Source organism: Glycine soja, chromosome 1, assembly GCF_004193775.1.
Source record: "Glycine soja cultivar W05 chromosome 1, ASM419377v2, whole genome shotgun sequence".
Classification (NCBI taxonomy): Eukaryota; Viridiplantae; Streptophyta; class Magnoliopsida; order Fabales; family Fabaceae; genus Glycine; species Glycine soja.
Window position 1 is genome coordinate 12,593,966 of NC_041002.1, and position 25,491 is coordinate 12,619,456.

General features: G+C 34.7%; 1 protein-coding gene across 1 annotated transcript; it reads right to left on the bottom strand.

The window, feature by feature from the left end:
* Positions 1–5,161: 5,161 nt before the first annotated feature.
* Positions 5,162–25,022, bottom strand: LOC114408309 (tubulin alpha chain-like). The gene is made up of 4 exons (XM_028371360.1): positions 24,952–25,022; positions 24,255–24,317; positions 5,396–5,661; positions 5,162–5,322 (listed from the first exon to the last, which is right to left on the bottom strand). Exons 1-4 carry the CDS (start codon positions 25,020–25,022, stop codon positions 5,162–5,164), a joined length of 561 nt encoding a protein of 186 aa, XP_028227161.1.
* Between the last annotated feature and the right edge of the window lie 469 nt (positions 25,023–25,491).

The following is a 25,491-nucleotide window of genomic DNA, read 5'->3' on the forward strand; positions in this document are numbered from 1 at the left end:
TTGAAAGAAAAAGTTTTGAACAAAAACTTTTAGAAAGATGAAGAGAAATGAAACCAGAAAGTTCTGTTGAAAGAAATGATAGAAGATGTTGAAAGATAGATTGAAAGATAGAATGATTGAAAGAAATGATGGATCATTATTCAAATTCATGCCATGGTCACATATTTATAATCTTTTGATGACTCAAATCAAAGTTTGTGACTATTGGCAATTTCTTTTAAAACTAGTCACTTAGAAAAGTTGTGACTTTTGAAAGAATCTTCAGAAACAAGTCACTTGAAGAATTGTGACTTTTGGAAATGAATTTTTTGAAAACAGTCACTGGTAATCAATTACCATTAAGGTGTAATCGATTACATATCAACAAATGTGACTCTTCATTTTGAATTTTCAAAATCTTAACGCTTTAAAAACATTGGTAATCAATTACATGATAATGGTAATCAATTACAGCTTTGTAAATCAATTTGAAAAGCAATGTTGGCTACTGGTAATCGATTACTACCTTTTGGTAATCGATTACCAGAGAGTAAAACTCTTTGGTAAAAGATTTGTGAAAACTTCATGTGTTACTCAATGTTTTGAAAAACTTTTTAATACTTATCTTGATTGAGTCTTTTCTTGAGTCTTGAATCTTGATCTTGATTATTCTTGATTCTTGATTCTTGAAACTTGAATCTTGAAACTTGATTCTTGAATCTTTGCTTGAAACTTTGCTTAACTCTTGATTCTTTGGCATCATCAAAATAACCTTGGAAGGCATTGCTTCCACAATTACATGATGACACAAGTAAAACATAAGATTTTGATGTATTAACATAAAACCAGAAGCCAAAAATTTTGGATTGTTTAGGAGTTGAAGCAGGTCATGTGAGCTTTGCCTTGCTTTTAATTGAATTTAAGGACAAGCTTTGAGTTTCTTCATTTTCCTTTGCAGATGCCTCTTTGCTAGCATAATAAATATATACAATTATATTCATCCTTTTCTCTTAGTAGCTTATAATTTATTTGCATTCACTCTTAGAATATAGGATGAAGTTTCTTTTATTCATATTTCTTTTTTTTTTTGGGGGGGGGGGGGGGGGGGGCAATGAAGAACAAGTGTCGGGAATGTGAAATGTAGTTGAAATGTCAATGTTGTCTGCTTATTGATTGGTTATACGAATACTACAAATTTTGATTTATGTTGTTCATGATGTTTGATTTCATTTTTTAGTGTTTTTTTATTTTCAATTTTATTGAATTAGTAGTAGAGAAAGCATTACATGATGACACAAGTAAAACATAAGATTTTGATGTATTAGACATAAAACTAGAAGCCAAAAACTTTGGATTGTTTTGGAGTTGAAGCAGATAATGTGTTATAGGCACAAAACACAGAATGAGAAAATAAACTAGCTTCGAGGGCTAGGACCTCTAAAAGGAAGGTAAGGAAGAGAAATTGTATTATTTCAATTCACCTTCTTCTTTCATTCAAGTATGCTATATATAGAAAATTAAGACAAAAGCAGAATTTGGCACTAATGGCCATACTAAGGAATGGTAGACACTAATTATGAAATGACAGACAACCATATACTAGCTTATCTGATCCTATTCTGCCACATCACCAATTCTTAATAGAATTACCAAGTGAATGGTGACAGTTATCCTATTACTTTGCAAAGTTTCTTCATTTTCCCTTGTAGAGGCCTCTTTGCTATCATAATAAATGTATAAAATTATCACTGCTAGAAAAAGAGCATTCTACATCAGTGGAATTGGCATTTCTACGACGGTGGACGCGTGTCTTTAAATCTAATGTCATTGTAGAGGGTGGATGTTTCTACATCGGTCGTAAAAGGATCGTCTTAGAAACACTTGACAAACGAAGTCGTGCCTACAACAGCACTGATGTAGAAAGCATTGCTTTCTACATCGTTGTTGGCTTAAGCACGACTTTGTTTCTCATGTGTTCTACGACGGTCATTTTACGACCGATGTAGTTTGTTACGTGTTCTACGTTGGTCCTTTTACAACCGATGTAGAAAGCTTTGTTAAGCACTAGATGATATCACCACCTGTGATGTTTACAATACAAACAAAATACCATAAAAACTACTGCAATGCAATGATAAAACACATAATAGTTTTCAAGGTTCTAAAAACCCTCCTATGGGCAATGCAACAGACAACTTTTACAAGAGAAAGACAAGTATCAATCTTCTAAATTTCTAAGGAAGTGAGGAAGGAAACTAGTAAATCAATAAGGATAAAACTGCATAATAGTTTTCAAGGTTCAAAGTGTCAATATACACAATGCAATGAATTGATCTTTAATGCTTCATAACAATAAAAACCATATTGATGAGTCTAGCTAAATGAACGATATGACATTTTTATATTTTCACCCAAATTCTTCACAGATAATTTGACGCAAGAATCTAATGACAACAAAAATGGTATTGACACAGCAACATAAAAAATGGAACGAACATGTGTTGAGAAGAAATCATATATGAAAACAACTGACCTCCCTAATATCATCAATAAGATTTACAAAATAAATACTTTGCATATTGAGGAGATATTTCAAAGATATTGTAGGACAAAGCTATCTTGGAACTAAGTCATGAAATTAAGAAATTAAAGTTTTCTAAAATAAAAATTCTCTGAATGAAACAAATGGGAGGAAAAAGAATTTTTTTATTTTCTGGATGAAGCATAAGCTGGTCACACCCTCCAAGCAATAAACAATGAGTTTGACTAAATAGGAAGCAGATCGTGGTCCTTGTCTTTAGGCATTATCTTCTAATTTTCAAAGACATTATAAAATAAGTCAATAACTGGCATATGCAAAGTAGCTCTAGGCTAATTATGAGAGAAAATTTAAGTGCACTTACCTGCATATTACCAATCAGCAATCCGAAAAGAACCAATCCAAGGGTTGCAACAACAATGGCGAACATTATTTCTCCAACAAAAGTGCTAGTAAGAAGACCTTGTCCCAAAGAACTACAACCAACATCATCAATCAAACCAGAGAAGTATGGTATTTTTTTTAATAATCAAGTATGATATTAGTAAGTATGGTTTTAGATAATCAAAATTAATAACCATTTATCTTTAAAATTAATTGGAAATTTTGTAGTGCTTGCTTGTAAACATTAAAATTTTGCAGTGTACACCTGCAACTTTTTTCATTTCCAAAATAGCTTACAATTAAAACTTTATTAAAAGAAATTACAAAGGAAAAAGCTTATCAAAATATATTTTTTCTAAACTCCTTCAAAAACAGTGAAAGCTAAGCATGCACTAATTGAAGGCCCACTTGTTAGTGTTTTCTTAAGAACAAATTACTTTTTTAACTAATTAATAAAATTATATTAAAAATATCCATAAAATTTTTGTTGTTTTTCTTATCAAAATTAAAAAAATTATAGTGCAAAGTTATTGTTTTTATACTACAAGGATGACAATGACAACTCTATTCTTCTCATGGTACTGGGAAACATATTCATCCACTTCTGCCATGGCTTGGTATGGTAGATTTTGATTAATAAACCAACACATCATCTAGGGGCTCATCCAAGTTACTTACTATACATGGAGATCACTAGATAGTTGACCCAAAAAATTAAAATAGAGAATAGATTGATAGAATCTAGAAACTTGAAGTATATAAGCTACTTTTATTAGTCTAATAATTGAGTAAACAAAACACTGCAGCTTGAATTCATCACATGACATACCCATAGAAAGGAAGAGTGTGATTATGGAATGGCAGAGCAGTTGTCCTCACTGGATAATGATATGGCTGCACATGATTAATGGCTGGTGGTGGACCTAATGCATTGTTAACATTCTTCACTATTCCACCATTGGATCCCCCTGTGGATAACATCACAATGTTAGACCTTCATGATGTTCATAATCACCAAAAAGGCCAACTCAATTAATCACTCAAGTAGTGTAGTTGAAAATGATTTTTCACATAAACTGAAAATGTTACAGTCCATATACATACATTAATCAATTGATATATAGTAAGAATGATTTAGATATAATGACGTGAGGTTTACTTTACAATAAAGAAAACATGTAGTTTCTACTAAAGTAGCTAAAAACGAAGATGAATTAATTTGTGTACCTTGTGGTTGCGGTGGAGGTGGTGAAACATTTGAAGAAGACTTTGGGCGATGAGCACCTAGGAAAGCAAGATTGCAATTCGCTCGACGACCATTGATAATTAGATTTGTTGAATCCTCACAAGCCTTCTTGGCAGCCTTAGCCTCCTTGAAAGTCACCTTTTATATATATATTTACCACAAAGATTACAACATTAATTGATTAACATTTATGATTACTATAGCTAGATAGCTTTCAATATATGAATCATGAATTAATTAATTTAATTACCTACAAAGCCATAGCCTTTGGATTTGCCTCTCTAATTCTGCACAATTCAATGTAGCTAGTTGGACTTAGATAAAAACAGGGCAACCCAATGGCCTCTACAATAAGGATAAATTATTAAACAACTGGATCTTACATTAATTTTCAGTTGATGCAACACATCAAACATCTGATAGACGTCAAACACAGAGTAGCAAATTATCTTGTCCAATACTTTTTTGAGCTTATGATCAGTCTAAAAGACAGATCATTAAAATCAGTTTTATGTCAGGTTGGATCAAACAATATACCATAAGTCTCTAGTCAAAGTAACCTGATTTCCAAAAACATATTTTACTCCACAAGGATTCCCAAAATGGGGGGCAAGTGACAGGTACTACAATTTGATAAAAAGGGCAGGAGTAGGGATCAAAATATGAGTATTAGTAAATGTTTGTTCATGTTCACAGATAATCTGATGGTTATAGTCTCCACAACTCAAACAAGTTTTCAAACACAAATCTAGTGATGAATATTAGTAAATGTGAGTAAACATGACAATTGACACGAGAATGAGAGAAAATTATACCAATCAACAAATTAGACAGTCCTGTTAGTCTTGATGGTGGCAACAACAGTGTTGACATCCTTAGGGACAACATCACCACGGTACATCAAGCAGCCAACCATGTACTTGTCGTGCCTTGGATCACACTTGGCCATCATGCTAGTAGGCTCGAACAGGACATTGGTGATCTTCGGCACCGACAACTGCTCGTGGTAGAACTTAGCGGCAGAGAACCATAGCATAGGATGAAAGCATGAAGTGGATCCTAGGGTACTTGCCACCGTCGACGGTGTTGAAGATGAGGAAGCCTTGTAGGCCGGTGCAATTATCGACGAGCTTGCAGATGCGATCCAAGCACAGATCTATGATCTCTTTGCCAACTAAAATAGGGGAAAATAAAAATTAGGTTAGAGAAATTGAAATTGAAATTGAGGGAGGGAGGGAGGAATGAACCGGTGTAGTGGTCGCTGGCGAAGTTGTTGGCGGCGTCTTCCTTACCAGAGATGAGTTGTTCGGGGTGGAAGAGTTGACAGTAGGTGTCGTAGCAGACCTCATCGATGACGATGGGTTCAAGGTCGACAAAGAAAGCATGGGGGACGTGCTTGCCAAATCTAGTTTCGCTGAAGGTGTTGAAGGCGTTGTAGGCTACATTAAAGGTGGAGTCAGAAGGCATCATGCCGTCGGGCTCAATACCATGTTCTAGGCAGTAGAATTCCCACCTGGATCCACATGACGATCTAGAAAGCCTTCATGAGGACAAGCATGACAATGTTGGAAAGCCTCCCCGACGAGAAGCAAATGAAACAAAATGAGTGAGGTAGGGTATAATGCGACTGTGCGAGAGGGAAAAAGATTTAATCCGCTTCAAGAACGATGTTTATAAAACTTGTCTTTGAAAAATTGAACTCAACGACAGTGTGTTGAGCACGTCTTTGTAATACAAATACAAAGTCATTTTCGATACAAACGTCATTGAAATACACCTATTATTTACTAAAATGCCACCACGTCTAAAACAACATCATTTTTTGAAGCACCGTAGTTGAAGCCGCGTCGTAGAATAAGTTTTTTGTAGTAGTGTATGTTCACCATTTGAGTTGACTTGGACAAATTAATTTTAAGAGGAATCCTTGTTTATTGAGATTCAATTTATAGAATTTATTATCTTTTTCTCTATTACTTTTCTCAAAAAATTATATAAAAGCAATTCTCTATAGTTTTCTATATCGGATTGATATAATTTTTTCTTAATTTTAACAAAAAATTATAAAGTTTGTATAAAAATATGACATAAAATGTGTTTTAACCTTTTTCTTTTTCTCTGGTCTGGGTCCTATAGTTACCAAATATAACGTCGATCTTCTTTTTTTTCTCTAGTATCACAAAAGACAATAGATAGGAGTATGTTTTATGGTAAATTTGTAGATAAATTATTGTATAAGCTAGGAGGACTACATGTTTATAGATCCGTATCAATTTTTATATGAAACTAATAAAATACTCAGTTGATGTGATTTTTGACATTTCAATGAAAATAATTTTTTATTTGACACTTTATGAAGTGAAAAGAATATCAAGATTTATTTGGCACAACCCGAGTTAGTGATTTGATTGCAAAGGAAACTTCGATAACTAATTCATTGCCATGGACTGAAATTAACATGGTATCCATCATTTATGTCTGTTTGTATTTTGCAGACAACAAGCTAGAAAAACTTATTTGCATACGTGGGACCTGGTTATTTTTATTGTGATATAACTCTATATATGACTGGTCCTTATTTTTATTGATAGAGGTTGAAGAGTTGAAAGTGAAAGGCTGGTCCTTTTTTATTGTGATATAACTCTATGACTTTTATAGGAAAAAAAGTCAATTTTAAATCTGATAGTCTTAGATTCCAAAAACACTTAAGGGATTTCGCTTTCTTTTGTTTAGCTTCTCATGTTTCTATGGAATTGGGAAACAGAATAGCTAATGAGCCTGGTCTTTTCTTATAGTGTAATCAATTAGTGAATGCATGACTGCAAATTTGTGATATTAGTAAGGCTGAATTTGAAAAGGTCTATCAGCGTCTTGGAGTTCTATTGGAAGCAAGGGTATGGCTTCTTCCCGTTTCCTTTTTCTGCTGACTGAGTTTAATTGTATGTATTGCATGCTTTGTACCTTCCAGGGGGATATTGTAAGATTTTTAATTTTAATTTTAATTTTAATTTTTTCATTTTATTGTTTCATATGAACAATATATGACTACTAACTATATTCATAGTTAGTAGTTTTTGGATTAAATTTTAGTCTTTTGACCAGATCTCCCATATTCTTTATAGTTTCTATCAAGTCTTTAGTCTGTTCTCAAACTAGCCTAAGAAAATTGAATAATTTTAGTTAAATGATATAATAAATTGTAACTAACCATGACCTTGGAAATTAAAGGATACCTGAAAGTGAAACTTAATTCCCTGACTCTCTCTAGCTATTTTTATTTTGAAAATGCTACTTAATTCAAGGAAGAGAGAAGCACATGAAGCCATATATGCAATGTGTTGCAACATAGAACAAGCCTGGGATAGGGTGAGACTTGTGAGAATGCATGGCCCTAAATTCTCAACTATTATAGTAACCGCCTCGCTGAAGGTAACAACAGCTATTTAATTTCAACCATTCATATTTTTAGTTTGACTATTTTTCTTTTTTTAAAAATAACCATATACATGTTTTTTTATATAACAGACAATAAAAAGCTAAGTACCAGTGCTTTCCTTCCCGTTGTAGAGGTCTTCTTCTAACTCAGAGTCAATATCATGGGGAAATGAGATTCAACTTTTCATGCAAGGTTAAAATCCAAGTTATTGAAGGCTTTGATGAAATGATGTTTGAAGTTCACAATATGTTAGCTTGAACTATTTTCCTTGTGCACTAGAACTAATATCGGTTACTCTTCTTTGATAAAATTGTTTACTCAAAAGTATAGACAAATTTTTATGCTTAAAAATTCAAACATTGTGTTCGAGTAGTACATTAAAGTTTGAAAGCATAGTTCACTCTTCAAATAAATGTAGTGTAGTTTGATGGTTTCATTCATGAGAAAAAAGAAAGAAGCTTTTGAAGCTGTGTTTTCTTGATTTTAATCCTGGTTAAGAAGCATTGGACTATGTGACCTACCATACTCTATTCTTTAATTTAAGATGTAGTTCAGAAAGAAGCTATTGGCCCGACAAATTATGCAAGTTTAATTAATTGTCTAATATATCTAATGCATCTATAATTAATTGGACTTGCCATACTCTCGTTAACTTGCATTTTCAATTTCATTCATACACCCTAATCTGTTTCGATATTTTATGTGATTAGTGTGTGTCCTACTATTGGTGGAAGTAATCCAGGATACACAATTATTTTGGATGTTTTCTAATGTTGAAAAACATGTATATGATGGCATGAGGAGTCTGTGTTATAATTTTTAATGTTGTTCATTAATCATAAAATGACTATTATAAGTTGATTAGGGAAATATCAATTCACTAATCACAAGGTGTTGCTTAGTTGGCTAACTGAGCCCTGTAGGATTTGAGGGATTGAGTTGCACCCTAAATTGGAAAACTACAATGGTGTAATGTTAGATACTCACATAGACACGTTTACACTCAAAATATTTTAATTTTCTTAAAAAATACATTCTAAGATCGTTCTCTAAAAAACCATCATAGAATGTCTATATTTTAAGACGGTTTAAAAAATTGTCTTAGAATTCTAAAATATATTTTAATTTTTTAATTTTAAAAAAATACATTCTAAGACGGATTTTTAGAGAACCGTCTTAGAATGTAAAAATTTTAAGATGATTTTTTTAAAAAAAAACCGTCTTAGAATGGTAAATAATTCTTTTTAAAAAGAATATATTCCAAGACAATGTTTTCAAAAATCTGTCTTAGAATCCTCAATTATATTTTTTTTTTTTATAAAAAATTACATTCTAAAACGATTATCATAAAAACCATCTTAGAAAGGTATTTTTCTACAACGATTTTTAGCTAAGAACCGTACTATCTTAGATGGATAGATTTTTCTAAGACAATTTTTTTATAAAACTGTCATAGAAAGTTTTTACTTTTTACGATGTTGGCTACGATGACGGTTAATAACCGTCATAGAAAATATCTTTTAACCTACATAGAAAAATGTTTTTCTAGTGGTGACTTACTTAAAAATTCATTTAACATGAATTTATAAATATAACATATTATGAAAAAATTAAATCTTTTATACTTTCTTGTCACATGTCATATTTTAATTTGAATAAATAGACATAAAATGAGAAAACAATTTCAACTCATTTATAAAAATAACAAAATAATATAAAACAATAATACACAACTATAAATAAGATTATGTTTTTTAATACTTTTATTCATGAGACCTAGGTCATCACACCTCTGGACTATGCCCAGGGTCGATCCTAACCTCCATGAAAGTTATGACGTTGACTTTTGCATTTGCATGATGTACCCTACCAATGGTGACACCCACATCAAATAGTGCACTTAATGCATGTGAAATTAGAAAACTACCCCTAATACAAAAACTAGTCTAGGTGCCCTAAAATATAATGGTTAAAAAATCCTACATTACTAGGGTACCCTCCCTACACTATGGAGCCCTAAATATAAAGCCCCAAAATAATGAAACCCTAATCTAATATGTACAAAGATAAGTGGGTTCATACTTAGCCCATGGGCCCAAAATCTACCCTAAGGCTCATGAGAACCCTAGGGCCTTCTCCTGCATCTCTAGCCCAATCTTCTTGGAGTCTCCTAGCCATGGCTCTAGTGACGGGTCCCCTCCTTGGGAGGATTGCATCGTCCCCTCCCTCTTGAAGAGGATTTGTCCTCAAATCTGTAGACCCCTCATCATGTGAATCAACTACACTTACAAAAGGAAACAAATCAGTAATGTTAAATGTGTTGCTAACTCCATACTCCTCTGGGAGCTCTAGCCTATAAGCATTATTGTCGATCCTCTACAAGACCTGAAAAAGGCCATCACCTCTAGGGCTAAGTTTGGACTTTTTCTTAGTAGGAAATATATCCTTCATAAGATGGAGCCAAACCCAATCCCTTTTATTAAGCACCAACTCCTTCGTTCCTCTATTGCCTTTAGCTGCATACACCTTTATTTGGTTCTCTATTTGGTTCCTAACCCTCTCATGTAATTTCCTCACAAACTCTGACCTAGATATCCCTTCTTTATGTATAAAAGAAGTGTCAAGTGGATGGGGAATTAGGTCCAAAGGTGTGAGAGGATTGAACCCATAGACAACCTCAAATGGTGATTGCCTGGTAGTTCTATGAACCCCCCAATTATAGGCAAATTCCACATGAGGAAGGTACTCATCCCAAGACTTGTGATTGCCTTTTAGGAAAGCCCTTAACAATTTGGATAAAGATCTATTCACTACCTCTGTCTGCCCATTAGTCCGTGGGTGACAAGTGGTGGAGAAAAAAAGCTTAGTTCCTAGCTTAGTCTATAAAGTTTTCCAAAATTGGCTAAGGAACTTAGCATCTCTATCAAACAAAATAGTCTTAGGCAAACCATGAAGCCTCACAACTTCTCTAAAAAAAAGTCTTGAGATGTGACTAGCATCATTTACCTTATGGCATGGTATGAAATGTGTCAACTTGCTAAACCTATCCACCACCACAAAGATAGAGTCTACACCCCTCTGGGTCCTAGGAAGCCCAAGGACAAACTCTGTACTTATATCTACCCAGGGTATAGATGGAATAGGTAAGGGTGTGTATAGCCCATGAGGCATCACCCTGGACTTGGCTAGTAAACAAGCCACACACCTAGTGCAATACCTATGGACATCTTTTTTCATATGGGGCCACAAGAATTTTTCCTTGAGGAAAATAAGAGTCTTATCAATTCCAAAATGCCCCTTTAGCCCACCCTCATGGCTCTCTTTGACCAATAACTTTCTAATGGATCCTTGGGGGTATACAAAGCCTTCCCTCCTTGAACAAATACCCTTTAGCAATGTAGAATCCATCTTGGGTCTTATGCCCACAGCTAGCATAAATTGGAGAGAAGTACTCATCAGAAACATACAATTCCCTTATGTTATCAAATCCTAAAATTTGAGCTCCAAGGGAAGAAAGCAACGTGTGTCTCCTAGAAAGAGCATCTGCAACCACATTGGTCTTTCCCTTTTTGTATTTGATAACATATGGAAATTGCTCTAGGAATTCTACCCATTTTGCATGCCTCTTGTTTAACTTGCATTGCCCTCTAATGTACTTATGTGATTCATGATCACTATGAATAACAAACTCCTTGGAAACAAGGTAATGTTCCCAAGTTTAGAGGGCTCTAACTAAGGCATAAAGCTACTTATCTTATGTGGGGTAGTTGAGAGTGGCACCATGAAGTTTCTCACTAAAGTAAGCAATAGGGTGCCCACCTTGCAACAACACAACTCCCACACCAACACCAAAGGCATCACACTCCAACTCAAAAGTTTTAGAAAAGTTATGGAGAGCTAGAACCAGTGCCTTGGTGAGCTTTTCTTTGAGCAAAGAAAAGGCTTGCTCTTGTCTCTCTCCCCATGTGAATGGCACATTCTTCTTCACCAACTCATTGAGTGGCAAAGCAAGTGTAGAGAAATTAGCAACAAACCTTCTATAGAAACTTGTCAACCCATGGAAGCTCCTAATATCTCTTAAATTTTTTGGGGTAGGCCACTCTTGGATGGCCTTGATTTTCTCAGGGTCTACATGGACCCCATTTTTGCTAACCAGAAAACCTAAGAAGACTACACTATTGACACAAAAGGTGCATTTATCTATATTAGCGAAGAGAGTGTGTTCCTAAGAACTAAAAGAACTTGCCTTAGATGTCCTAAGTGATCATCTAGGTCCCTACTATAGACTAAGATATCATTGAAATAAACAACTACATGTAGAAGTAAAGAATTTGACTTTGATGTTTTGATGATGCCATATGATCATGATGATTTGATGCCTTATAAAAATGTGCTTCTCAAGTTTAAATTCAAGACAAAAATTCAAGAATACAAGATACAACATCAAGAAGATCTCTAGTGTTTTAGGAAGGGAATTCCAAATTGAAACTGCAAAAGGGTTGGCCAAGAAATTTAAGCAAAAATGTCTTTTTCAAGAGATTTACTCTCTGGTAATCGATTACTAGAGGATGTAATTGATTACCAGTGGCCGCAATGACTTATAACAGCTATTAGAAATTTGAATTCAAACTTTATACTGTGTAATAGATTACACATGGATGGTAATCGATTACAAGCAGTTACTGAACGTTTTGATTCAAATTTTAAAGCCTGTAATCGATTACACAAGTCTTGTAATCGATTACCAGAGGAGATTTTCAGAAAATTATTTCCAAGGGTCACAACTTTTCAAATGGATTTTTACATGGCCATCAAAGATCTATTTATATGTGACTTGGAACACGAATTTGTATAGAGTTTTTAAGAACAAAAAAAGTCTTATCCTCTCAAAAAGCAAAATCATTTTATCCTCTTAAGAATTCCTTGGCCAATACACTTGCAATTCAATAAGGAATTAATTGAGTGCTCAAATTGTACAATCTATCTCTTTCAAGAGAGATTTCTTCTTCTCTTCTTTCTATTTCTCAAAAGGGATTAAGAGACCGAGGGTCTCTTGTTGTAAAGAAATCTGAACACAAAGGAAGGGTTGTCCTTGTGTGGTTCAGAACTTGTAAAGGGATTTTACAAGATAGTGGAACTCTCAAGCGGGTTGCTTGGGGACTGGACGTAGCCACAAGCGTGTGGCCGAACCAGTATAAATCTGAGTTTGCATTTTCTCTTCCCTTAAACTCCTTTATTGCTTATTGCTTATTATTTCTATTTAGTAAGATTAATTTGCATTATTATCTAGGAGTTCTTGTTTAAAAGGAATCTTGGGTTGCTGGGTTAAATTAAAAGTAGAATTTTTTAATTGGGGAATAGTCTGTGATATCTTAATTCAACCCCCCCTTCTTAAGATATCTGAGGCCACTTGTCCAACAAGTGGTATCAGAGCTTCATTCTTGTATAAAGTTTAGAAGCTTCAAGAATAATGGCCTCAGCAAACTTCTTATTCCCAGAAGGAAATTCAATAGATATGCCTCTTATTTTTAATGGAGAGGGTTACCACTACTGGAAAACCTGAATGCAAATTTTCATTGAGGCAATAGACTTAAACATTTGGGAAGCCATAGAAGTTAGACCTTATGTACCCACCTTGGTGGCTGGAAATACAACAATAGAGAAACCTAGAAAAGAGTGGTCTGAAGAAGAAAGAAGATTAGTGCAGTACAATTTAAAGGCTAAAAATATCATTACTTCTGCCCTAGGAATGGATGAATATTTTAGGGTGTCAAATTGTAAGAGTGCTAAGGATATAAGGGACACTCTACAAGTTACACATAAGGGAACAACTGATGTCAAAAGATCTAGGATAAATACTCTAGCACATGAGTATGAATTATTTAGGATGAAGACAAATGAAAGTATACAAGATATGCAGAAAAGATTTACACATATAGTTAATCATCTTGCATCTTTAGGAAGAACTTTTCAAAATGAGGATCTCATAAATAAAGTATTAAGATGTTTAAGTAGAGAATGGCAACCAAAGGTAACAGCCATCACAGAATCTAGAGATTTGTCTATTATGTCTCTTGCTACTCTATTTGGAAAATTACAGGAACATGAGATGGAGTTGCAAAGACTAAATCAACATGAAGAAAATGATAAAAAGAAGAAGGGAATTTCTCTTAAAGCCTCATCTTCAATCCAAGAGGAAAGTGACATAGAAGATTCAATTGACTTAGATGAAGATGAAGATCTTAGCCTCTTTGTCAAAAGATTCAACAAATTTATTAGAATGAGAGGAAATCAAAGAAGACAAAACTTCAAACCTAAAAGAAGAACTGAAGAGTCATCTCAAATCCCAAAATGCTTTGAGTGCAATCAACCCGGACATCTGAGGGCTGATTGTCCAATCTTTAAGAGAAAGATAGAGAAGTCTGAAAAGAAGACTATTGGAGATAAGAAGGCAAAGAAGGCCTATATCACATGGGATGACAATGACTTAGAAACGTCTGATGATTCTGAAAAAGAAATGGTTAATCTATGTCTAATGGGCAAAAATTATGAAAGCGACGAAGAGGTAACATCTTCTAACAAATCTATTTCTTTTGATGAGTTACAAGATGCATTTGCTGAATTACATAGTGAATCAATTAAACTAGCAAAACTTGTCTCTTCATCTAAGAAAACAATTTCAGAATTAGAGAAAGAAATTTCAAAATTTAACAAAGAAATAGATATTCTTAAAACTGAAGTTTCAATCTCTAAATCTAGTGATAAAGATTATGTTTCTACTATGACTAATGAAAAAGTAAATTCATGTAAATGTTGTAGCAAATATGTAGAAGAAATAAAAAATTTGAAAAACTCACTTGCAAAATTTTCAATTGGCAAGAATAATCTAGATGCCATATTAGGAAATCAAAGATGTATTTTTGATAAAGAAGGAATAGGATACAAACCAGAAAAACAACAAAAGTTTTACAAAAATTTCTTTTCTTTCTCACAAAAATACAATGGTAAAGAAAACCTAGGAAAATTTGATGCTAAGTAAGATGAAGGAATTTTCCTTAGTTATTCCTTGCATAGTAAAGCTTATAGAATATATAATAAAAGAACTATGACTATTGAAGAATCTATTCATGTTTCCTTTGATGAGTCTAATGCTATTTCTCCAAGAAAGGATATTTTAGATGATGTTACAGAATCTTTAGAACAAATGCACATTCATGGACAAGATTCTAAAGGAAGAAGTCAAATCAAATGATGAACTTCCAAAAGAATGGAAAGCTTCAAAAGATCATCCCCTTGACAACATTATTGGTGATATCTCAAAAGGGGTAACAACTAGACATTCTCTTAAATATTTATGCAATAATATGGCTTTTGTGTCTATGATTGAACCTAAAAATATAAATGAAGCCATAATAGATGATCATTGGATAGTAGCTATGCAAGAAGAACTAAATCAGTTTGAAAGAAACAATGTGTGGGAATTAGTAAAGAAACCTGAAAACTACCCTATCATAGGAACAAAATAGGTATTTAGGAATAAGTTAGATGAACATGGCATAATCATTAGGAATAAGGCTAGATTAGTTGCAAAAGGATACAATCAAGAAGAAGGTATAGATTATGAAGAAACATATGCTCCAGTTGCTAGATTAGAAGCCATTAGAATGCTTTTAGCCTATGTATAATGAATTTTAAGCTTTATCAAATGGATGTTAAAAGTGTTTTTCTAAATGGCTTAATTGAAGAAGAAGTATATGTTGAACAACCTCCAGGTTTTGAAATATCAGATAAGCCAAATCATGTTTATAGATTGAAAAAGGCTCTATATGGTTTGAAACAAGCCCCTAGGGCATGGTATGAACGTCTAAGCAAATTTCTTTTAGAGAAAGATTTTTCTAGAGGAAAAGTGGATACCACACTATTCATAAAGAGAAAGTATGATGATATTCTGTTGGTTCAAATATATGTTGATGATATAATATTTGGATCCACTAATGATTAATTGTGCAAGAAGTTCTCTCTTGATATGCAAAGCGAATTTGAGATGTCAATGATGGGAGAACTAAATTACTTCCTGGGGTTACAAATCAAGCAAACTAAAGAAGTTATATTTGTCAACCAAGCAAAATACTGCAAAGAATTGATCAAAAGATTTGATATGGAAAGTGCAAGGCACATGGCTACACCTATGAGTACTGGCTGTTATTTAGATAAAGATGAATCCGGTTAGTCTATAGACATGAAGCAATATCGAGGTATGATCGGATCTCTTCTCTATTTATCTGCTAGTAGACCTGATATCATGTTTAGTGTATGCATGTGTGCTAGGTTCCAATCTAATCCCAAACAATCACATTTGAGTGCAGTAAAAAGGATCATAAGATACCTAGTAGGAACAATCAATTTAGGATTATGGTATCCTAAGAACTCAACTTGTAACTTAATAGGATACTCTGATTCTGACTTTGCCGGATCCAAAACTGATAGAAAGAGCACTAGTGGGACATGCCAATTTATTGGATCTGCTCTTGTATCATGGCATAGTAAGAAACAAAATAGTGTTGCTTTATCTACTGCTGAAGCGGAATATATTTCTACTGGCAGTTGTTGTGCCCAAATTTTATGGATGAAGCAACAACTATTTGACTATGGAATCCTTCTTGATCATATACCAATTAGGTGTGAAAATACCAGTGCAATAAATTTATCCAAAAATCCAGTTCAACATTCTAGAACTAGACATATAGAAATTAGGCACCATTTTCTAAGAGATCATGTTCTAAAGGGAGATTATGTGCTAGAGTTTGTTGATACAAAGGATCAACTTGCTGATATCTTCATAAAACCTCTCCCCAAAGAAAAATTCTTCTCTATTAGAAGGGAATTAGGCCTCTTAGATATTAGTGATTTGGATAAATAAGGATTGATTGATTGAATCATCTATTCTTAATGATTGATTGTTTATGTTAAATATATTACTTTGCTTGATTTTGCTTAAATTCTTGTTATTATGTTTGATTGATGCATTATTGTGTGTTTGATGTTTGAATGATTGAATTAAATACATATTAGTAGTGATGATTGATATTGTTAGATGTTTTTAGCATAGACATAGATAATTTTCAGAGGAACTAGCCTAGTTTGTGTTCTGGTAATCGATTACCATTAAGTGTAATCGATTACACAAGAACAAATAGCCTGTAATCGATTACTAAAAGGCTTACTACTCCTGTAATCGATTACATCACATTCTCCTCTATAAATACTCATGAAATCTAGTGGCGCTGTGCAGCCACACTCCTCCTTCGTGCCCCCACTTCCCAAAATTTTCAAATCTTCATATCTCCCTCAATTCTTAACCAAAACATGTCCCACAAAGCCCAATCTTCATCATTTTCACTCCTCTTTCAATAATTCCTTATTAGAAATAAAAGTGAACAAGTGATCACTAATTCCAAAACATAGGGGGAGTATGAAATGAGTGAACGTAATATTATATCTTGCATATACTCTGCTTGTATCTTGATTTCAGGAGTTTAAATTGTCATCATAAAAATGGGGGAGAATGTAGAAGCAAAGAATTTGACATTGATGTTTTGATGATGCCATATGATCGTGATGATTTGATGCCTTATGAAAATGTGCTTCTCAAGTTTAAATTCAAGACAAAAATTCAAGAATACAAGATACAACATCAAGAAGATCTCTAGTGTTTTAGGAAGGGAATTCCAAATTGAAACTACAAAAGGTTTGGCCAAGAAATTTAAGCAAAAATGTCTTTTTCAAGAGATTTACTCTCTGGTAATCGATTACCAGTGGCCAAAATGACTTATAACAACTATTAGAAATTTGAACTCAAACTTTATACTATGTAATCGATTACACATGGATGGTAATCGATTACCAGCAGTTACTGAATGTTTTGATTCAAATTTTAAAGACTATAATCGATTACACAAGTCTTGTAATCGATTACTAGAGGAGATTTTCAGAAAATTATTTCCAAGGGTCACAACTTTTCAAATGGATTTTTATATGGCCATCAAAGATCTATTTATATGTGACTTGGAACATGAATTTGTTTAGAGTTTTTCAGAACAAAAAAAGTCTTATCCTCTCAAAAAGCAAAATTATTTTATCCTCTTAAGAATTCATTGGCCAATACACTTGCAATTCAATAAGGAATTAATTGAGTGCTCAAATTGTACAATCTATCTCTTTCAAGAGAGATTTCTTCTTCTCTTCTTTCTATTTCTCAAAAGGGATTAAGAGACCGAAGGTCTCTTGTTGTAAAGAAATCTGAACACAAAGGAAGGGTTGTCCTTGTGTGGTTCAGAACTTGTAAAGGGATTTTACAAGATAGCGGAACTCTCAAGCCGGTTGCTTGGGGATTGGACGTAGACACAAGGGTGTGGCCGAACCAGTATAAATCTGAGTTTGCATTTTGTCTTCCCTTAAACTCATTTATTGCTTATTATTTCTATTTAGTAAGATTAATTTGCATTATTATCTAGGAGTTCTTGTTTAAAAGGAATTTTGGGTTGTTGGGTTAAATTAAAAGTAGAATTTTTTAATTGGGGAATAGTCTGTGATATCTTAATTCAACCCCCCCTTCTTAAGATATCTGAGGCCACTTGTCCAACACTACAAACCTACCTATAAACTCTCTTAGGACATAATTCATTAGCCTCATGAAGGTTCTTGTTGCATTAGTGAGCCCAAAAGGCATCATTAGCCACTCATACAACCCATACTTGGTCTTGAAAGCGGTTTTCCACTCATCACCGTCTCTCATCCTTATTTGGTGATAACCACTTTTAAGATCAATTTTGGAAAATATATTTTCACCATGAAACTCATCAAGCCTAGGAATGGGGTGCTTATACCTCACAGTTATGTTGTTGATGGCCCTACAATCTGTACATATCCTCAACTTACCATCCGTCTTTGGCACCAACAACACAGGCACAACACAAGGACTTAGGCTCTCTTGGACCCAGCCCTTCTCCAACAATTCCTTAACTTGGAATTCAATCTCCTTGGTCTCTTGAGGATTAGTCCTATAAGCTGGCCTATTAGGAAGGCTTGTTCCTGGGACTGAGTCTATTTGGTGTTCTATTCCCCTAAGAGGAGGTAACCCAGGGGGTATCTCTTTGGGAAATACATCACCAAATTCCTGTAAGAGTTCTTGGACCTTTAGGAGAATGGTCTCAAGTAGGGGAATTGTGGCAGTGCTAAGGGAAGTCTCCCTTGAAAGGAGAAGGTAGAAAGATTGCTTAAGAAGAAGAACTCTTTTAATATCTCCTTTTGTTGCAAAATGACTCTCATTTTTTACAACTTTCTTAGAGGAACACCTTTCCTTTTTTTCCTTCTCCTTGACTTTTGGAGCGAAGGCCTTACTATCTTTTTTTTTTTCTTTTGTTTTTCTAACTTGTCCTCATCTCTCTTGTCCTTTACTGTAAGTTGATCCTTAGCTACCTATGAAGGTGTTTGAGGATGAAACACAAATTTAGTGCCAAGATGGGTAAGGGTAATCTCATTAGTTAGGCCATTGTAAGTTATCTTCCTACCAAATTTCTATGACCTTCCTAAAAGAATATGCCCTGCCTCCATGTGAAATATATCACAATTAACTTCATCCTTATATGTCCCAATGGAGAAAGGTACCTTCACTTGTTGGTTAACAATCATTTCTTCTTGCTCATTGAGCCATTGAAGTTTATAAGGTTTTGGGTGGGGAATGATAGTGAGGTTGAACTTGGAAACTAATCTTGTGCTACAACAATTGCAACAAGATCCATTATCCACAATGAGAGAACAAGTTTTATCTAAAATTTTGCATCTTGTATGAAAGATGTTCTCTCTTTGGGATTGAGATAGATCACAAGATTGACCTCCAAGGAGCCTTCTAACCATTAGGAGGTCACCTTCTTCATGTGGGTAGACTTTCTCACTAGACTCTTTACCCCTTACTTCATCTTCACTTTCACCAGAGGAAGGGGAAGAAGCAGTCTCTTCTTGACTAGTATAAATGTCTTGACTACTTTTCTTTGTTTTTCTAACTTGTCCCCTTAGGTGTAGAAGCAAGCTTCATGATGATGAATCAAGTTGATTCAAGTAGTTTTGATGATGACAAAAGCCCAAGAGAATGATTTCAAGATTGAGTCAACAAGTTCAAGATCAAGATTAATTTCAAGTTTAATGAGAAGAAATCAAGAAGATTCAAGATTCAAGAGATGTTTGATTTCAAGAATCAAGAGAAGATGAATTCAAGATTCAAGAGAAGAAATCAAGAAGACTTCACAAGGGAAGTATTGAAAAGATTTTTCAAAAAACAAACATAGCACAATTTTGTTTTTCAAAAGAGTTTTTCTCAAAATTTTCTAAGTTACCAGAGTTTTTACTCTCTCGTAATCGATTACCAATTACCTGTAATCGATTACCAGTGTCAAAGTTTGATTTCGAAAGCTTTTAACTGAATTTGCAACGTTCCAATTGTTTTTTAAATGGTGTAATCGATTACCAGTGCATCTGAACGTTGAAATTCAAATTAAATTGTGAAGAGTCATATCTTTTCATAAAATGCTTTGTGTAATCGATTACATGGTTTTGGTAATCGATTACCAGTTACACGTTTTGAATAGAAAGTCAAGAGATATAACTCTTCCAATGGTTTTCAGTTTTTTCTCAAGGTTATAACTCTTCCAATGGTTTTCTTGACCAGACATGAAGAGTCTATAAAAGCAAGACCTTGACTTGCATTTCAAAGAGACTTACAACTCTTACAACTTTTTGAACATCTCTTTGAACTTCTTCTTCATCTTCTTCCTTTGCCAAAAGCTTTCTGAGTTTTCTGGTTTCCAAACCTTGTTCTTTCACAGAAAACAAAAGTGTGTTATATCTTTTCATTCTCTTCTCCCTTTGCCAAAAAGAATTTGACAAGGATTAACCTCCTGAATTCTTTTTGTGTCTCTCTTCTCCCTTTTCCAAAAGAACAAAGGACTAACCGCCTGAATTCTTTTGTGTCTCCCTTCTCCCTTTTCAAAGAATTCAAAAAGACATAGTCTGAGAATTCTTTTGATTCTTCCTTTTCCCTTAAACAAAAGATTTCAAAGGACTAACCACCTGAGATATCTTTTGTTTCCCCTTCACAAAGATTCAAAGGACTAACCGCTTGAGAACTTTGTCTTAACACATTGGAGGGTACATCCTTTGTGGTACAAGTAGAGGGTACATCTCTTGTGGATCAGTTCAAGTGGAGGGTACATCCACGTGGTTGTTCAAAGACAACAAGGGATGGCACATCCCTTGTGGATCTTTGCTGGTAAAGGTTTTTACAAGGTTGAAAAGAAATCTCAAGGACCGCAGGTTGCTTGGGGACTGGATGTAGGCACGGGTTGTTGCCGAACCAGTATAAAATTTTTGTGTTTGTCTTCTTCTTCCCTACACTCTTTAATTTCCACTGTGCACTTTAATTATTGCTTTTACTTTTGGTTAAGTTTCTGTTTTTGTTCTTTACTTTCTTAACATTATAGTAAAAGCCTAATTGAATCTAGTAACATTAAGAAGGATAGATTTTTAATTAGTAAAGGTTCATTAATAATTAATTCAACCCCCCTTCTTAATTATTCTGAGGCCACTTGATCCAACATTAGGGGTGGATTTCTCTATGGTCTTACCCTTATCTTCCTTGGGTTTTGAAGGTGCAGCCCCCAAAATTCCTTGGGTTTTGAAGGTGCAGCCCCCAAAATTCCTTGGGCTTGGTCCTTCCTTGGATAAGAGTGAAAGCCACAAGATTTGGAAGAAGGCTTTCTTTTAAGTTGTTGCTCCACTCTTATATAAAGTTAGACTAGCTCATCTAGGTCCCTATATGGAAGGAGTTCAACCTTGTCCTTCACTTCCATATTAAGCCCACTAAGAAACCTAGCTATGCTTGTTCTTTCCTCCTCCCTAAGTCCAACTCTTAAAAGAAGTAGTTCCATTTGTTGTCTATTTTCTTCAACACTCATACTCCCTTGTCTAAGCCTTTGGAGCTTGTCCATAACCTCTCTTTCAAAGTAGTAGGGAATGCACCTCTTCCTAGGTAGGCCTCAACATTATCTTTTCCATGGAAATATGGGAGGCTAATGTTAACCCCTTGTTCTGGACGTGAATTTTGATGTTAATCTTTACCACCTTTTCTTGCTCATTTCTTTTTCATTTTTGTTCATTCTTTTTCCATTGCTTTCGTACAAATGCCTATTTTATCTAGTTAAAATTTCAGCTCAAAACTTAAAGTATGCAAGCCATGGTGGAGTTAAGAAGACAGCGTGCCAAAACTGACAGCAACCAGAATTTCAACCTTGAAATCAATAGTAGTGTTTATGTTGCTTAAGGCTTGGATAGTAACAATTTATGTTTGCTTATGCTCAATTCTCTTGAATAAAACAATTCAAGAGAGCTTAAGACTTATTTTGATTCACAAATCCATCCATAACTCAGCACCACAACTCAATTTCTTCATAGGCATCATATAGGAAACTTAGAAAACAAAAAAAAAAGTTCAACAACAAGACTACTTCTAGGAATTGATTTATAACATGTTATAAACTAAATAACATGCATGAATTAGGCTCAAAATTCAAATGATAGGCTAAAAATTGCAAGAATACATGAACAAATGTATCTAAAATTCAATCAACAAAATCAAAATTGAACACAAACTTAGAACATAATGTGACAATTATTATGACTAAACATGACTCTAAGACAACATGAATGAAGTGATTTACACTTAGATTTTTGTGTTTTCTTTTCTAATCAATATTTTGCAAGAAAATTGAGATCTAAAGGTTTAGCACAAGAATATTATGACTAAAAAATGATAGAACCTAAAACCAACACAAAAACATGATTCAAAAGTATATCTATAAAATTTGAACCATAGAAATGCAAGAACAAGTGTAGATCTAAGATTTAATCGGTTTATTTTCTTGAATCTACTCTAAACAGAACCAAACCACAAGACAATGGAGGAGATACATGGAGAAGAAGATGAATAACAAGTAATTAAAGTGAATTGACCAAACAAAAAGATAGATGAAGCAAAAGAACATCACCTAGATGAAGATGCTTTTGATACCACATGATGTAGCTCCATGTGGAGCTTATAGGCCTTGGATCTTCTTCATCAATGGAGTCCTTTTCTACTTGAAGATCAATGGTAGTGTAAGAGAGAAGGAGGAAAGGTGATTGGAGACACCACTTCAAGGAGAAGATGAGTCAAGAAGAAGCTTACCACCATAGGAAGCTATGGTAAGAGCTTGAAGGTAAGAGAAAATGAGTGGAAGGAGAGGGAGATAAGAAGCACAAAACTTTATACGTCAAATGAGGTCTAAATTTGAAATTTAATTCTCAAAATGATCAAAGTTGAAAAAATTCACATATAAGGCCTATATTTATAGCCTAAGTGTCACACAAAATTGCAGAGAAATTTGAATTTCTATTCAAATTTCACTTGAATTTGTGAAGCCAAATTTGGAACCAAAATTTCACTAATTATGATTAGTGAATTTTACCTATGGTTCAGACCACTAATCTAAGATCAAGTCCAAGATTCTCCACTAAGTGTGCTTAGGTGTCATGAGGCATGTAAAGCATGAAGGACATGCACTAAGTGTGACTATATGATGTGGCAATGAGGTGTAGCAAGCAAATGTTCACCTCCCCCTTAGGATGGTCCAAAATTTATTTGGATTGGGATTCTCCCAACACACACACACACACATCAAATAGTGCACTTAATGCATGTGAAATTACAAAACTACCCCTAATACAAAAACTAGTCAAGGTGCCCAAAAATACAAGGGTTGAAAAATCCTACATTACTAGGGTATGCTCCCTACACTATGGATCCCTAAATACAAGGCCCAAAAATAATGAAACCCTAATCTAATATGTACAAAGATAAGTGGGCTCATACTTAGCCCATGGGCCCAAAATCTACCCTAAGGCTCATGAGAACCCTAGGGCCTTCTCCTGCATCTCTGGCCTAATCTGCTTGGAGTCTCCTAGCCATGGCTCTAGTGATGGGTCCCCTTTTTGGGATGATTGCATCAGTGGCTCTGGAATATACTAAGGAGAGTCCTTCTTGACATAAGGTGGCCCTGGCACGTGCTGAGGAGAGCTATCCCTGGCCTAAGGTGGCCCTTTGTAGGTGTGTTTAACATGGGTGGTGAGAAAGATGAGGCTAGTGAAGTTGGAGAATATGAGATCTCTATAATCTTTGCGGGTGTTGCCATCTGATCCTAAAATAAAAATGCAAAGGGTGAGTCTTTTTGCTTTGTCAACCAAAACACAAAAAGATCTAAACACAAGTCAAAACACACAAGATTGACAAACATTGTGTTGTGGTTATCTATCGAATCTCACACACATCTTAAGGTGTCACCTTTTCACTAACTCAACATCTACATCACACTAGCCAGCTGTCACTAGAACTTTTAAAACTCAGTGGTCTTGCAACATTTTAGTTCAAATGACTACCAAGAGTACACCTTCCCCATGGTATAATGGCAAGCACTCATTGGCTGACTATGCCTCACATTTTTCAGGATTGCTAAATCAGCTTAGTGGAAAATGTGACCACAAACTTAGCACCATATCCTCAAGAAACAACAAGTCAATAAACATACCCCAGGTACCACACCGTGAGGTCATCCCAAACTTTGAGAATTGACTCCTCAACTGTGGCTTCCCTAAATAATGAATGGTTTAATAGTAATAAATTAAATAGCAGAAACCATGTTAATTTTTTTTCTCTCTTTTTTTTCGCACTGTTATTCATTTCACGGTAATTAATTTCAGAAGGAAAATTATCACTATAGAGTCCTGAATGGTCAGTTCACAACTCTATTCGGATTCATTTCTTTCTAGTCACTCATAACCTCCAAACTATTTTTCTCTTTCAAAAATATACCAGCCATCATTTTAGGTCGTCACGTGAGAAATAATAAGGTGCGGTCAGTAAACTCTTTTCAATTAAAATTCGTTAACATTTCTTTTTCAAATAACAAGATAAAACATAATTGTTTCCATAATCAAAAACTGCTCAAAATATGGGAGTTTGCAAAATAGTACAGTGACATCTAGAGCAAAGGTAACAACTGTGATGGCTTCAGCCACAATATATACAGTCATCAAAATTTCTATACAAGAGGTCTACCCACCCAAAAATCAAAAGAGTAAACCTAGCAGTCTGAACTAGATACACCCACCCACAAAAAGTATGTACGCCTAATCTAAGGAGCCGTCTGCTATGATGAAGAGTCGTCACTAATCGTTGTCTTTCCAGGGCCACTCTCCTCTGTAGAGTCTGCCTCAGATGCTGACATATTATCCTCTAGAGAATCAACATCAGGGAGTGGGTCTTCATCATCCTCAAGTAAGTCAAGGGCGTCCATAGCAGGTTCAGGAGGTAACTCCTCTGGGTCCTCTTCAAGATCCTCTTCAGAGGATGACACCTCTATCACTTGAACCGGCTCAACTAGTTTTTATGGAGTAGGTGTAGGTAGTATCCACTCCACAGGCTGCTGAAGTGTGCGTGCGGGTTCCTCCAGATGCATTAATGAAGTAGCAGTGAGTCGAATTGTGCCACGGAATTGGCACCTCTCATTGCCTTCGAGGGTCTCCCAAACACCCTCTAGGCACTCCATCACAACGCGATCATGGATCAACTACGTTGCCATCGCGATCTACAAGAGATAAAAGAAAGAGGGTTGACTCTTTAACAAGAAATCTAACTACACAAGTAACCATACAATGCATCCCATAACGGCTACGTATAGTCAAAATGTCTTTTTCAAGGGATTTCCTCTCTGGTAATCGATTACCAGTGCCCAAAAACGAATTACACAGCCTTTGCACATTGAA

Bases quoted from the DNA above. Each gene is read 5' to 3' on its own strand.
- LOC114408309 (XM_028371360.1), bottom strand. From the start codon at position 25,022: ATGGACGCCCTTGACTTACTTGAGGATGATGAAGACCCACTCCCTGAT. The intron at 24,318-24,951 runs GTCAGCATCTGA...TTCATTATTTAG, and splicing joins GATTCTCTAGAGGATAATAT to GGAAGCCACAGTTGAGGAGT. The intron at 5,662-24,254 runs GTATGTTTATTG...ATGTGGATCCAG, and splicing joins CTCACGGTGTGGTACCTGGG to GTGGGAATTCTACTGCCTAG.